We start from the raw sequence: 16180 nt of genomic DNA, 5'->3' as shown, positions 1-16180 counted from the left end.
CCGACGGTGCACTGTCGTGGTGGCAATTGGCACTTGCTGTTCCTCAACTTTCAACAGTCCAACAGCAGAAGGACTTTCTGAGAGACCTGGCAATGAGTTCAATTGTTCAATCCCTTCTGTCTGTACAGTGGCTATTCCAAAAGCCCATCTATGCCCCTTTGGGTCCTTAAAATATCCATTCCTGAGGTAGTCAATGCCCAGGATACATGGGGCGGCTGGACCAGTCACAATGGGGTGTTTCTGCCAATCTCTCCCTGTCAAGCTCACTTCAGCTTCTAGCACAGTCAACTCTTGAGATCCCCCTGTCACCCCAGAAATAGAAATAGTTTCTGAGCCCACATGTCCTGATGGCATTAATGTGCATTGAACGCCAGTATCAACCAAAGCCTTATACTTTTGTGGGTCTGATGTACCAGGCCATCGAATCCACACAGTCCAATAGACACGGTTGTCCCGTGCCTCTACCTGGCTAGAGGCAGGGCCCCTCTAACACTGATCCTGGTCATAGCGGTCAGAACCTTTTCTCGATGAGTACACCTGGGAGGTGCCCTCCTGTGGGTCAGATTCTTGCCCGTGGGAAACTGGGACTGCACTTACTCTCACTGACCTTCTTCCATTCTCCTTCAGTTCTTGTACTCGGGCTGCAAGGGCACGGGTGGGTTTCCCATCCCACCGTCCCATGTCTTCTCCATGTTTGACCAGGAAGTACCACATCTCAGTTCGTGAGGTCTGTCCACTTCCTCTGGCTGGGGGGCGTCTGGCTCTGACTTCAGAGGTTCTCATTCGCAGTGGTGCCACTTGGAGACTTTCCCTAATTTCCTCTCTGATCGCTTTTACCTCTGCAGGCAGCGTCTTGAGACTCTCAACCAATGTCTCTACAGCAGAAATACGGGCCTGCATTGGGCTGTGGGTCATGCCTTCATATATCCGGAGCTTATTTGCTACAGCGCCCACTGTTTCATGGTTCTCTTCCCTATACATGGATGCCAGGAAATCGGTGTATTCAGCTGGCCCCGAGCGTGAAAGGTCCCACCACATATGTGGTGTGCATCTGACCTTGTCAGGGTCATTATTGGCTTGCCCACCTCTTCCAAAAAGCACGTCCATCACTGCCATCTCCCTCAGACGTAAAATTCCTTCTTCCATCGTCTTCCAAGTCTTCCTAATATGATGTTCCTGCAGGATTTCTCTATAAACAAACTTCTCTCTTACACTCGTTAGAAGTCGTGCCCAGAGTGAAAGGGGCTTTGATTCCCTCACGAACACCTGTTCAATAGCCACGTCCTGGGCCAGAGCCCCCAAAAACCTGGCTTCAGCACCATCCAGTTGTAAGGTTTCACCCATAAGGTCCCAAACTCGGATCAACCAAGTCAGGATGGGCTCACCCGGGTGTCGAGCAATGTCTTTCCGCAAACTACGGAGATTATCAAATGACAATGACTCAGTGATGATCTCAGGCTCTGGGTCTGCTTGCTGTGGAGGTGCAGCAGCCCCCTCATCGTCTGCTGGATGGTCTAATTTGGTCTTATATTTCCTTTTCTGAATAGGGGCAACTTCCATAGGCTTGGCCTGTCCTCCTGGTTTAGCCTCATCCTTTTCTCCCTTCACTGTGGCATCAGGGGTTTTATTCTCTCGCTTTTCCCCCTTCACTGGGCTAGGTTTCTGAATGCATTCTGGAAAAACCCTGGCCCTACCTTCAAACATTCTGTAAGCTGCAGGGATACAACCCTGCAGAAAAACCATAAAGAGCAAGATATCTCTGGCATCCAGGGAGAATTTAAACATCTCAAAAGCTGTTGTAGCAGACTTGAATGGGGAATGGACAAAGGGTTGGGAGAAGAGATTCCCCTTTGTTCCTTCCCAAGGGTCCGTACTATTATCACTGAATCCCCAGAGGTAGCAGCTTAGGTTGCGGCAGGAAAACAGCCTGGAGAGCACCACCCACATGACATCCAAAGGCATCGAATTCATGGCACCATAAATCCAGAGTAAGAACTCAATAATAATTGCGGCTATTTGAGTTTTGCTCATTGATTTGTTGATAAGACTTAAACCTGCCGCTCCTTTTGGCATGAATTTGTACCAACAAAAAGCCAATATATTATACAGGATGGTCCTGATGAACCCTAAGCTCAAGACCCACATGGTGCCACAAAATAGCAGTTATCCTTCTTTGTTTACAAGCCACACGTTGGGCGCCAAGAAATGTCTCGGTTTGAGGGGAAAAACCAAAATGTTTTACCCACAAGCAGGGGAGGGGCCTCCTCCACAATAATCACACCACTCTTTATCAAATTTAAGAAAAGGAATTTTAATACAAGAAGGATAACTGCTATATATATATATATATATATGTAAACAGACTAGTGCAACCCACTTCCCCAACACCGTAAGAGAGAAAAAAAAAACAAGAACAAAACCCAGCAGGTTTTCCTCCGGGAGAAAAGGTTATACTTAAGTGTCCTTGTCACAACCCGGCTGGCTGCAGAGTGAGTTTCAGTCCCTCTCCAGCGAAACAGACGAGCAGTGGGCTTTCAGATGGACTCAGTCTCTTCCCCCTGTGTTCCCCGTCCAAGAAGCAGAAAGGTACGAGCAACCAGCAGCAAATCCAAGGCAGGCAGCAGCACGGCAGGAAAACAGCCGTCCGAAGTAGGCAGCGGCAAGACAGCCAGGGAAAACCCCAGCAGTAACCAGCAGGGCAGCCTGCCTCCTTCGAGCCCCCACTCCCCCGTTCCGCCGAGCCAAGACTGAGGAGAAATATCCAAAAAAAAACCAAAAGAGACAAACCTGCCCCCACCCCAGCGATCACAGTTAACTGCTTCTTTTGTTAACCGCTGGCCTGGGCAGTTAAGTGGCAGGGGAGAGAATTTACATAATAATCCCAAACTACAACACTGGGGAATACCAAAATGACAGTCTATCTTTTCTGATTAGAATAGGTGGAAAAATTGGATAAATTTTCAAGGCTATAAGCCTTGAAAGATACTGCGAACTTCAGATGAAGAAACTATGGGGAGCACTTTTTCCACTGTCACACAAGAAATACATGGGTCATATTAAGATTGATAATCATTAGTTAGGCAGTTCTTTGTCACTGCCTTTTAGGAAGACTTTTCTGAAAGCAAGGAAACCGTAACCCACTATTTCTCCAGCAGCTCCTGGATTGCAGTTAGTATGTGCGGTAGGTACTAATAGCTGTGTATGACAGTAGCTCTGTTACACTTGTTCACAGTCAATCAGAATTCATAGTCAGCTGTTACCCTTGGATGTAAGGTCCTGCTTGTAATACCAGCTCTGAGTCTAAGCTCATGTGACTGAATCTGGACTATCTTCAGACAGGATCACTGGTATGTTTCTGTCCCGTCTTCTCCAATGTATTTCATAATCCAAATTATTTGGGTTGCCACATTATCTGGCATGATTCAGCTTCCTCTTACTTTAGGTAACAGGAGAATAATTGTACAGCCTTCTGGATTTCTGGTTGGATCCTGACTTGTGTTACCCCACCTGTGACAGTGGATAGGAGTTCATTGGAGCACTGCAGATGAGCTTTCTCTGTTGGACGATTTCAACAGATTGGAGCAGGACACTGGTGCTGGGAAGGAAAAAGCTTTGTACTGACAAGAACTTTCCAATCAACTTAAAAAAAAAAAAGTGTGCCATGAGGCAGCTATGTCTGAGCTATTGCTGTTGGTGGTGCACTGCAGATCATCTTACTTTTTAAATAAGTTTACAGGGTGACCTGTAGTGTGGCTTGCCATTCTGGAATGATGGTCATTACTGACAGCCGTGTTTATAATGTTAGTTTTATCTAAAAACATTTAAGTATGTATTTCCCTTGTAGTATGAAGTCTTCCCTGTATTGCTGCAGTGATTTCTTGTGGAGTCCCTGTGACCTGAGTGGATGTTCTAGAACATGCAGACTGTTAATGAGAAATAGTGATCAATAATTGGTGATTGACATGAACTCTCTTCTTAGAATTCAGTGCAGCAGTTACAACATTTTCATGTGCTTCGAGAGTCTTATCTTTGCTTTGCATATCCATCAGCTTTGACTGTCTTCACTCTTTGCCTTTCATTTCTGTTGCTGCACCAAAAGCAGTAACAGTGTTCTGTACCTATGCATGTCATTAGCTTAAAGCAGAAACTGTAATTGCACCACTTGTCTGTGTATGTGTCATAATACTATCATTTGGTTGTTTTTTAGCTTTCTTTTTCATTTGGGCTTTTTTTTTTTTAATCTTTTAGGTACTTCTCATGACATGACAGTTTCGAGGAAAGCAATTTCCTTGTCTTAAGATCAGATACTTTGGAGGTGTTAGTGGGAGTGGAAGGTCTTGTTCCCAGGTGTTTTGTTAAAACTGCTTTTGCTATTTTTAAGACTGTTATGGTTGTGAAACTTGAAAGTTGAGCAGAAGTGTTTAATGACAAATTTGGGAGCAGCCTTTAAAGGGAATATATATTTAAAAAAGCATTACTGTGAGGTAGTGTTAAAATTTGGTACTTTTTTGTCCTTTAATTCTTTTACAATTTTGAGAATATAAAAGTTCTTCAGTGCTGACTATCCGTGTAGGGCTATTGGTGAAAATACAATCACTATTTAAAGCAGTCTGTTCACTCAGAAATTCTACATGTGTAATACCTATAGAGCTGCTTGGTACTTTCTAGTACAGTACCTTTTACTTCAAAATCGTGAAACTGCAGGTGTTATGGGAGTTAATAGTAAAACTTACTTCTCTTGTGTAGTAAGAGATCTGTTTTACATTTTTGTGATGAACACTATATTCTGCTTAGTCACTTGGAGAGGGACATTAGAATGTGCATACAGGAATTTATTTAAACTTAATAGCTTATTTAAATTGTGCAGTGAAGAAGAGCCTTACTGGAGATGGGAATCATGACGTTTACTCAATTTATTGCAATTTGAGTCTGGGCTAGCGAGAGTCCTTTATTACAGGTTTTGCAGTCTTTGAGATTGCTGTTCCATGTGGCAGAGAAGTAGTCCCTTACTGACTGGGACTGAAAAATATTCAAGATATGTTTTCCTGAGATGAAAACTTATAGAAAGAATTCAGGAAGAAATCAAATTAGTTAAGGAAGTCATATGTTAGAATATTCTAAGTTAGCAAAGGTCATGCTATTTTAACCTATTCATAACAACTTTTGGTTTAGTGGCTTGACTCCGCTTGAAAATGCCAAATATAGAGCAGGTTGGCAAAATCTGTTGGCGATTTTGCCAATGACTTGTTCAAACTGAAATTCATGGTAGCGCTACTCAGCAGTACCAGAGCTGGGATGAGAAGCGAAAAGTTAACAAACTTGCTACCCAAACCCCATGTAGCTTTTTTCAGTCTATTTCTTTGATAACTTTTACAAGTCTTTTCCCATGGTGTTTTTTCTGTTTTCAAGTGGCAAAACATCTTTGAGAATGACCAGAGACCCTTCAGTGCAGCTCCCACGGCCTGACCAGTGCATTGAAAGAAGTCGCAGCAAGACTTACCCCAAAAGAACACAACAGACAGGTAAGGCCTTCCCTGCTGAGCCTGTGGGGAGATGTCTTCTTTGATCTCAGCTTCATACCAAGAGGTGACTCAGAACTGCTGTAGTATCCTTAGGGGTCTCTTACTCTCAGAATGGATTTCGTCTTTTGCCTTAGGTCAGTGTTTATATCTAAACCTAACAGAGTATAAAAACTTCAGTAAAAGAGTTTCTGTGGCTTAAAGATGACAAAGTCCCATGTGTGTAGGTCTAATGCAAAGGCTGAAAGAAAGTTTGAAACGAGACAGTGAGAACATGTTTCTTTTCAGGAGTCCTGTGTGTCACAAAACAATTTTATACCTGTGTATCTGGGTTAGTATCCCATTGTTCAGACTGCTTGACCCAAGGTATCTCTCTTGTACATCCTCTTATCAGTTCAAGGGCTGTATGCCGTTATTTTGATAATAAGGGGAACAGAAGTTAGTGCCATGCCCTCAGCAGTTTTAACATGCTTCAGAAGCATGAGCTGGAAAGCTATTTTCCATGCTGAAGATGTCAGGGGAAGCTGGAAGTTTTTACAGGGTGTTAGAGGAAGTGTGTATGATTAAGAATGTATCACAGGAGTCATGCCCAGAATTACGGATGTTTCCTGAAATTTAGTAATAGAGATGTCAAGCTCCAGTTCTGCATGTGTTTATGTGTGTAGGCTCAGCTTCATCTGCAACAGAAGGCACTGAAATTTCAGTTGAATTTGTGCATGGAGTTAAGTGTGTATGTGTTACCTGTTTGAGAAGAATCTTCCCTGGGCATTAAAATGTGAACAGGATTTCTCTTTATCAGGGTTTAATACACACTATAAACTTTTCAGAATCTATTTTTCAAAAAAGAGTAGACATCTGGAACCCTCCTATGCTTATTCTGGATGCTGTCTTTTGACTCGAACACAAAGCTGGTGTATTTTGCCTTTCAGCTGCAGTGGGTTTTGAAATGTAACATAATTAAAATATAGCCTTGGAAAATAGAGACAGTTTACAACATATTTTTTAAAAAAATATTTTATTTTATTTAGATTAGTCTAAAAAGAGAAGGATTGCATTTCTTTCTGATTCTGGTATCTTTTCGTGTATCTGCAGTTGTGAGTGCCTGAGAGGACGAGAAGCCACTTAGCCTTAAACCTAGTAACTTAGACTTTGTTCAGCAGGACTGTCCCATTCTTAGGGCAGAAGCTCAAACCAAACAGCATTTCCCATCCCATTAGTCCCCCATTCTGTTGTGCAGAAAATATGTGTGGCTATTCAGAGGTGAAGTTGTCAGGTAAAACGCAGTTCTTAATTGAAAATAATGTTTCCTGAGCACAGGCAGCAAAAGGCGGTCTGTGTTGCCAAAAGGATGTTGTGCTTTTCTCTGTGTTGAGCTTGTTAATTTTTTTTCCCAGTCTCTTTGACTGGAATTGTGATGGAAAGTGAAACCTTCCCATAACCTCTTCTACTGATGTAACATGATGCAGAATTCTCTGCTCTTTTGGTAGATTTCAATACTTTGTTTCACTTAAAAAAAAAAGGTGGTTTGTCACCATTTAACTTGTATGTAGTTGTGTTATCTCTATCATCCATCTGGGTGTTTAGCTTTTAATTCAACTTAATTGATTAGCCATGTGTTCCAAGTGTGCAGTAATTTTCCACCAGGGCAGGTGCATTACCTCAAATGGTATTAATGTTAAATAAATTTATTTCATTTATCACTCAAAATATGGGCTAGGTGAAGACAGCTGTGTCAGTGAAATTCCATCTTACACTATAAATGAGCATATTTTTTCCTTTTATTTTTTTTCACTTTGGCTATTCACAGTGATAAATACTGAGTACTTTCCCCATTTAAAAAGACTTTCAGAAGCTGAATGAAGATGAGTGCTACTTCCCTTCCCTTTGTCAGGATACATGTGACAATCTATTACATGTCGCTAGGATAAATCCTCCCCTTTCCACCTAAAGTTGTTTTTGGATATAGCGAGGTCTATTTCACACAATAAATCAAGACTCTTTGATGTAATTTAAACATCATTTGCTTAAATATATTAACCCAATATAAGTTTTGTTTTACAGACTCATTTTTATCTTGGAAATGACCCTGTTTGTGTAATAAGGTTTATGAGTTATGTAGAAACTTCCTTGACTAAAATGTTTCAGGGAATAAAATGACATTTCTTTTTAAAAGAAATATTCCTTTTGCATAATGAGGTGATGCCGAGGGATACCACTGATGGTTAGTCCTTTATTCTTGATGTTCTGTTTCTGGTATGGGGTAACAGGATCAAATATGCCCTGTTCAACATTTTAAACAGGATGTTTTTCGTTTGCTGGTATTACATATTTCTTGAGGCGTTTTCTGTGAAATGCCACTTAAATTAGGATCCAACATGGCTTATAATTTGGTTTTATGGAATTAAAATCAGAGTTCCATTTTTTTTCCCCAAATCCAGTAACACCTTATGAATAGCTCTTTTGCAGTAACTTTCTTCCATCTTCTCTAAGGTCAGCATCTTTCCTCACCTGCTTCTTTACTTTTTTTTTTTAATTTTCTTAAGACTGCAAAGTGAAGTGTATCAAAGGCTTTCTTTCTGCAGTCAGATCAGTTAGCCTTTTGTTTTTTATCTTTTTTTATATGTTGGTTCCAGTAAAGGGACCAGCACAGCCATGGTTTTGGGGATGATTAGAGACGTATGACTGTAGCATATGCAGTTGGCATTACCTCCATTGTATAAATGTGTGTGAAGTGCTAAACCCTCCAGCCTCTGGCATCTCATTAAAGTCTTTTCCCTTCTTTCTTCTTTTGGTGTACATGTTCTGGTGTTATAAACAGTTACACAGGTTGCACTTTTTATAAATTTTTCTTTCTGTCACCTGAAGGTAGAGAATTAGGTATCTTTTGCAGAGCTGAACAATTGTGTTTTCTTGTCTCATTGGTCCATAAAGTATGCTGAAGTCTTTAGAACTGCAGCCATCTTGGTGAACTCTGGGTTAAGAGTTGGAGCAGGTGCCAAGACCATGATAAAAAATATTATTTGTATTTTCAGTAAAAATATTTGTGCTTTAACAGAGAGATTGAATACTGTGAACAGAGAGAAACTATCTTTCTTTTATAAACACCATTGCTCTTGATTGCTTCCCCTGGTAGGACAGACAGAGCAGACAGTTTGGCTTTATCATAGCAGATTATTATCCTAGAATCCAGATTACAGTGGTTTAAAATGCAGTAACCCCCGTTTTGTCACTTGCTTAATACATTTCCTATCTCAGTTGTTCTAGGGTTGGTAGAAAAATCAGATCAGGAAATGTCAGTAGTTGTGCTTTAATATTAGTTTTAGACTACGGTTTTATATTAGTGGGTGAGTTTTATTTGCTGTATATTCAGGCTGATATTCAAGTTGGTGTTCAGTTAGAGAATGATTTTTTGTTTTGTTCTGTAAGGTCTTATAAATGAAATATGTGTAACTTAGTCTCCCCATGTCAGCTGAACATTACAGAATTACAATTACATTTTGCCGTAACTGCAAATCATAAACTCAAACATAGAACAGGATGTCTCATTATTGTGCCTTTCCCTCTTAGTGCAAGACTGATAATGTTCAGCTTTCCCAACAGTGCATAGGGTGAAAGCATTCGTTATTTTTTTGGATCAATGCTGGACATGAAAAGCTCCTTGGGAACATCCTCTCAGGACAAACATTGATGTGACCAGACCTTTTGCCATGGGTCTGAGTTTCTAGAGTGGTGGAAAACACATTACTTAGGGTTTGTTGTTGTTTGGGAGCTGAGGACTTGGTTTGCCCCTGCCTTGCACTGTGGGTAGTTGTATAAACTGATCTAAAATAAGTGCTGCCACTCTGATTTAAAAGCCAGGTGGAGAATTGGGTGTGGTTGCAATCACAGTAGTGTCTGTATTGTCATAATCCCTAAGCAATCACAGGCGGTCACAGTCCCCGCTCTGACTAACTCATGTAGTGCCACAGATGCCTGTCACTACCCTGCTTCACCAGCCTTAGTCATAGTAGGTAGAACTGTTGGTCTGGCAAAGTCAAAGTCACAGATACTTTCCCAGAAAATTATGAGATTGGGTTTGAAAATTAAATTTTTAGAAAGTGCCTCTTTGGATGGTTACATCCATTTGTTTATTTACCTTGAGCTTTACCCTTTAAAATTTTATTTAAATCCCTGGTTTTTAAAAGGATGGATTTGACAGCTTCTGCATTTCATGCATGGAGTTTTAGATACACAAACCCTTGAGGCTACAGGCTTCGAAACTGATATGAAAAATAAACATTACTACAGTGTAGACTGTGCTAATGTAGACATATGGAAGTTCATTCATTTTTACAGACTCTTAGTAGCACACGGTGCAAAGCATGAGCTTTTACTGCATGTTTTCCATTTGATCCCACCACCTTCTGCTCTCATGACTAGGTTTACAAACACTACTTCCAGATAATGTCAGTTAAATGGCTTTAGTTGATAAGAAACAGGCATGACAAGCTAATCAGCTTGATTGGCTTGTTATCGTTTTGGGCACTTGAGTTTTTAAAAATGTAATAATCTGCTTGAATTGAATGTACAAATCAGCACCAAGATGGCTGTAAAAGGAGTCAAAGTGTGTACATTCACCTTATTGGGAAAGTTCAGTGCAGACAATACTGAGAGTACCTTATCTGACCAAAGGTAAACAACCAGGAAAACCTGCTACAAGTGAGATGCTCAAGATTTCTGATTATCTAAGGTATTTTTGAGAGACCTATTACCTTGGCATGCAAGAAACAGTGATATAGATAAGTTACTCAGTGGTGTTAGTGCTTGGACAGTTTTTCTGGAGTCTGTTCTTTTATATTAAGTAGTCTATATCATACAGAGGTACAAGCTGGTAGAACAGTACTGTCATTAATAAAAGGTACACGAGGTGAAACACGCTTAAAGACAATTACTTCAGTTTCTGTAAGTGTGGACAGAAAGCTGCTGGTCAAGCTGGTTATTTGTACAAAAGAATTGTAGAGCAAAAGTTTTCTTTTTTTTATAAAATGAAGTCTAACGTATTTGTGTGTAGCAGTGACACCGAGCACAGGTAATATGAGACCTTGTCTCAGTTAGAAACCTATTTTGTGTTTCTGGGTAGATTATGCCTGTGTGTGATAGTCACTGGTATGGCTGTCTTCCCCTTGGTTTTCCCTCAAGTAAGTACTTGTTAAAATAATAGAGTGGAGATCAGCAGTGTGAACCAGCTGCTTCTTTTTTGAGGACTTACTAGTGCTGGCTGCTCCAAAAGCTGAGGTACTCCGTGGAGCTCTGCAGCACCAGCCATTGTGCAGGGCACTGAAGGAGTTGCAAAGGCATCACAGGTTTTTGCACTGGGGTGCCCTGACCCTGCATCTCATAACCCAGAGAGGGCTGGGTGTCATCAGGATGGGAAGGCTATTGCCAAACATGGCAAAGGGTCGGCTCTAGGCATGTCTATTACTTTTATATCATTAGACTAATGACTGTTTTTCTGGAAGTTGTTTCGTTGCTATGATATGTTTTGGAGAATGTGTTCTTATTGCTCCATTAAGTTAGAAGCACTTTGAGGGGCTTAATTGAAAGCTACCTTGCACATTAACATGTGAAGTACTGAAATTCTTCTGTTCGAAAAAGTCATATCTTTGCTGATTTCAATAATTTTGTGGCCCAAGCTATTAGAGTGAATTATTTTATCTTATGGATTTGATGACCTAGGAAGGGCAAGCTCAATGTATCTGGATGGAAAAAAATGCAGTAAGAAGCTCTGAGACATTCTTGTAGTTTAACTCTTTGACCTAATTAATTTTCATTTTACTACCAGTACCTTCCTGAAAGGTTGGAACTTTCTGCTTCCTGTTCTTATCTGCTTTATATTTATTTGTTTGTCATTTTTGACTGTAGGCATACTTCTGTTTTTAGAGGTCAGAGAATGAGTTTTTGGGAAATGATATCATAGCATCAGTAGGAACAAACCTATATTCTCCTCATACCTTCCTTCTCATTGATGGCTGAGGGGGAATTCCCTTCTGTTTATGGCATAGTATCCCTTTGAGAAAAACAACTTCAGACTTCCTTGTCATAAGGGAAGAATGGAAGAGTAATGAATGTACCCCATGTTAAACTTTCTTGTGATCTGATGCAACTAGAAGTAGGGATAAAACACAAAAGTGTGATCCTTATGCACACTTAGCAAGTAGATCATACCCCAGATATCTTGTGTGCCATTTTATTTCTCATGCTGTTCTGTGTTCGGTAGGTAATTATGCTGTATAGGTGTGTTCAGAGTTTATGCTACAGTACTGTTCTGTTTTTGGCTTTTTTCAGGTTCTAAAAACATGAGCCAGATTACAACAAATGGGGAAAATGAAGGAACTACCAAAATTATTGCACCTTCTCCAGTGAAAAGGTATGTAAATCAGCAGTTTCCTTACAGCTTGTGTGAGATTGCATATTTCATTGGATAGTGGAACACATTTAGTAATAATTAATAACAGTTTATCCTGCCTTTGAGTTCAGGGCCATCTGATTTTCTACTGATAAAAGTCACACAGTGTTGCCCAGTAATTTGTTTTATAAACCTCTGATCTTCTGATGAATGTGGAATAGGGATTTCAAGTGACACAGGGTTTGATAGGCAGGTTGTAGAGAAAGAAACAGAATGAGGGGTTCTCAATATGAGAGCTTTAAGGTTTCTGAGTTTAGTTTCTTATCCTGATGGTTTAAAAGCAATCCACAGGCAGTTTCTTACTGAGTCATGGTTTTAAACAGTGTTAGTCACCTCGACCAAAAAAATTAATGTGTTGGAAGTTGTTCTTCTTCTAGAATTTGGTTTGGTTTTTTTCCATGTCTCTGCCTGCCCACGTAAAGCACCCTTCAGGTCTGCCAGGCTAAGTGTGTGTGACAGCCAGCACACAAAATTTGTGCAGCCTTTACAGTTCAGTAGTTTGCTCCATCCTGTGTAATTCTTGCATTAATTGTCAGTCATGTTTGCAAAGCGTTTTTCAGCAGCTCTCACAAGCTGAGTTTTCGTAGTTTAACGTCTCATTCACTGTTGAGATATATTGTTGGTTGCTTCTGCCTAAATGGCATAAATTCAAAGTAAATAATAAAAAAGCTCCAACAACTGTAATCTCACATGAAATTCAGATCCTAACCTTTTCAGGTACTTTGAGTGATCTCAGTACCTTTTGCAAGTGCATTCCTGGAGATATTCCTGGACTTAGTATCCTGGACTAGTATCTGAGGAGCTGCCATGCTCCAGCTTTCTGTCTGTATAGTGAGTATCTGTTACGAATGAATAATGACCTAGGAATGTAATGCTAAATTCACCTCCTAGGTAAGTTCTCTCTCTTTTCTGAGATTTAAAAGTGTTCACATTTGTTTAAGTCCAATAGAAGTATTGTTCAGTATTTCATGCTGTGAAAAATCAATTGCTTTCTGCAATACAGGAGTGAAACACATTTCCCTGAGTTACTTGCTTAGTCTGTAGTAAGCATATATTTCTGAGCCTGGGAATAGATTGTGTGCACTTATGAGTCAATAATTAATGGATGCAGTATTAAGAAAATTATTTACCTGATAAGGTGTAATTTAATTTCTCCTGCTGACTTACTGTAGCTTTTTGTTTTGTTCACTATGTGAGAATTAAATGATTAACTCAATGACCTGTAGTAACCAAAGGCTGAGGTTAAAAGTGGATTAGTGAGTTAAGTAGCCACGATTCCTTCATAAAGCTGAGTCTGTCACCTCCTGCTCCAGGCAAAGAACTCCAGCTTATATCCTCCTTTCTGTAAGCAACTGTAAAGCTTTTATTTTTTCTGCTTGAGTTGCACTTTGTAAAGATATGATGAATTAATGACTGTACCGGGCTGCTGTCAGTAATACTTCTTGAAGACCTTAGTGAAAACTAATGTGGCTGCCTAGTTCTGTATCTGGTGAACTGCTTGTTCACATGGAAAGAGAGATGGTGATGCAGGAAAAGCATGCCTGGCCACTGGCAAGGTACAAAAGCACACTTCAGCTAAAAGCCACTTTCCAACATTTGGAGCAGCAATCTAAGAGCATTGGTGGATCAGAAGTTGTAAATGTGGACACTGTGAGAATTACAGGAGTAAAGGAAGAATTGGAGCCTTCTGATGTTCCCCCCTCCCCCCGTCTCCCATACGTACAAGAGACTGATTACAAACACTGATATATCTCTCAAGCTGGGTGACTACCTTGACTGTCCTGGTACTTCACCTTTCAGCAACCAGTGAAATCAGCTCCTTCACATTGCTAGTTCTAGCAAAAACAGAAAACATAAGGCTTTACTTGGGAGGGAAAAAGAATATTCTACTCATGGAACCTATGATCCTGTGGCCTTTTACTCTTCAAGTAGCTACCACCCCTTACCTTTTTCTCTCTCATGTTGAAGTAGACGTGAAAAATGGTAGAGTAATTATGATAAGGATAATCAGAGGTATGTTGTGATTCCTGTACTGGGAGAGATTATGTAGCCTGTGATTCTTTCACTTGGAAAAGAGGTTAGACAATTGTTAAAAAGGTATATAAAATATACAGAGTCGAGTTGTGATTATGGAACCATCATTCATAGGACTGCTGGTTTGGTGGTTTGTGGTTTGTTTTTTTTTTTTTTGTTGGGGTTTTTTATTTGTTGGATTTTTTTGTTTGTGGGTGGTTTCTTTCTTTTTTTTTTTTTTTTTTGCTTTCTGTAATGACAAAAATAGTGAGGAACACAGGATGAAAATTTTGAATCAGGTGCAAGTTTTGAAATAAATAATTGTTTATGCCATAGTTAAGTACTGCAGCATATTACTACCAGGTTCTATTTATGCCAAAAATTAAAAAAAAACAATGTTCAAGAGGTGTTTAAGTAAATCCATAGCAGAAAGTTGCATCAACAGCTATATGAAATAAAAAGCAGATGAAGCCTCTGATTCAGTAATCTGTTAACTGCATATTTTGGAAAACTGTGAAAATGTATTTGCCCTATTGTTAGACTTGCCTAAATGTCTGTCCTTCTTTATTCTGAGACAAGATTTCCTATATTTCTGACTCAGCGCTGCCATAATAATGAACTTGCAGGGCTGTTTTTTGTGGTCTTTTTTTGGTTGGGTTTTTTTTTCCCCTTAGTAGCTCTCTTTCTATGAGATGTTTTTCAACATAGCAGCTGTTTGCCCTCTATCACAGAGCAGACAACTAACTATATGACAGGGTGGGTCTCTGTAATGCTTATACGCATCTGAGATTATTTGTTAAGAGGTCAGCGTGAGAGAAAATGTCATTGTATATTAAGAGTTTTAATATATATACATTTCTGTACTTTTATTTAGCTTTAAAAAGATGAAAAATGAAAACAGTCCAGAAACCCAAAGAAGTAAATCAAGTGCTCCATGGGAGGAGAATGGCCCACAGAGGTAAGACTGTGATGGTAAATATGCCAGAGCAGTGGGCTGAAGGATATTAAAATAATATATTAATGTGATACTTGGGTCATGTTAAATCTGTATTGCATATAAGTAAATAAGTTCTGTCATGGATAATTAAATGGTTAAAAGTGAGGAAAGTATGTGTAGGAGGAGGTGGTCAGTAAATGAAAGTCATCAGTGGATGAGTAGCAGAAAGGCAAAACTAAAATTTTCATGTTCCCAAGTGTCAGCTGTTATGAAGATGTATGTCCTGACAGAATATGGGAAGTTTTCATACTTACATCCAAGGATAACATAAAGAGTAGAGATGCATTTGAATACCTTGCCCTTGGTTGGATAAGCCATACTAAAGCACAGAAATTTTATTATGCTAAAAGTATATGGGTGTACTCAGTTCTGCATTTCATAAGCCTACATCTGCTGGCTTGACAGTTCTAAGAGGTCTCTCTCCTAAATTTTCAAGGTTCAGTGTGAAATATTTATTGCTAGAAAGCAATAGCATCTGTATGTACGTAGCATGCACACACACAGAAGCAGGTATAGGTGAATATATACACAGGGACGGTGTGTGTGTGTGTGTGTGTGTGTGTGTGTGTGTGTGTGTGTGTGTGTGTGTGTGAGCCTTCTCATTTTTGTAAGCTAAATCTCAGCTGGCCTAACTGTCCTGGGAATTTTAAAGCTGATGGTTTGCTCTTCCTTTTTAACCCTAGTGGACTGTATAATTCTCCAAATGACCGCAATAAATCACCAAAGTTTCCTTACTCTCGTCGAAGGAACCCATCAGGTGGCAGTGAGAACGAGTCTGGGCAGCCAGTCCGGAGGAGGTAAGACCCTCAAGGTTAATTACTTACTATCGGCTTCTCCCTACAGAAACTTTGGGTCCTGCATCCTCTCTGTTCAGCTCTTGTAGGCACAGTTGAGTCCTGGGGAAAGGATTATTCTATGGGGGCCAGTTGTTAGTCAAAAAGAAAAACCTGATTGAGGATACCATATCTGATTTTGGAAAGGAAGCTTTGTTTGCTTGTGTGCTGTTCTGGACACTGGGAAAATCGTGTTAAAAATATGAGAAATTTCATTTTTAGCATGTACAAGATGCTTCCAGTTGCTGCAGCTGTTTTTCCCTGATGAACTGAAAGGATTGACGGATATTGCTTGACAATGAGCTTCCAATACAGAGCAGAATTTTAGGTATATTGTTTTGCTTTAACTGCCACAAGGATTTAATGAATGAGC

The 16180-nt window shown here is 39.9% G+C and overlaps 1 protein-coding gene across 3 annotated transcripts in view; it reads left to right on the top strand.

Moving 5' to 3' along the window:
- The window catches only part of EPB41L4A (erythrocyte membrane protein band 4.1 like 4A), a 130601-nt gene that overhangs the window by 90727 nt on the left and 23694 nt on the right, over positions 1 to 16180 (top strand). For all 3 annotated transcript variants that reach the window (XM_071580056.1, XM_071580057.1, XM_071580055.1), the window contains exons 13-16: positions 5410 to 5522; positions 11844 to 11925; positions 14852 to 14935; positions 15658 to 15771. In XM_071580056.1, coding sequence (XP_071436157.1) covers positions 5410 to 5522; positions 11844 to 11925; positions 14852 to 14935; positions 15658 to 15771 — 393 coding nt within the window. The remainder of the gene's footprint in view (positions 1 to 5409; positions 5523 to 11843; positions 11926 to 14851; positions 14936 to 15657; positions 15772 to 16180) is intronic.

The sequence above is a fragment of the Pithys albifrons genome, chromosome Z, assembly GCF_047495875.1.
Source record: "Pithys albifrons albifrons isolate INPA30051 chromosome Z, PitAlb_v1, whole genome shotgun sequence".
NCBI classification, from domain to species: domain Eukaryota; kingdom Metazoa; phylum Chordata; class Aves; order Passeriformes; family Thamnophilidae; genus Pithys; species Pithys albifrons.
This window is presented reverse-complemented; position numbering and strand designations above follow the sequence as displayed.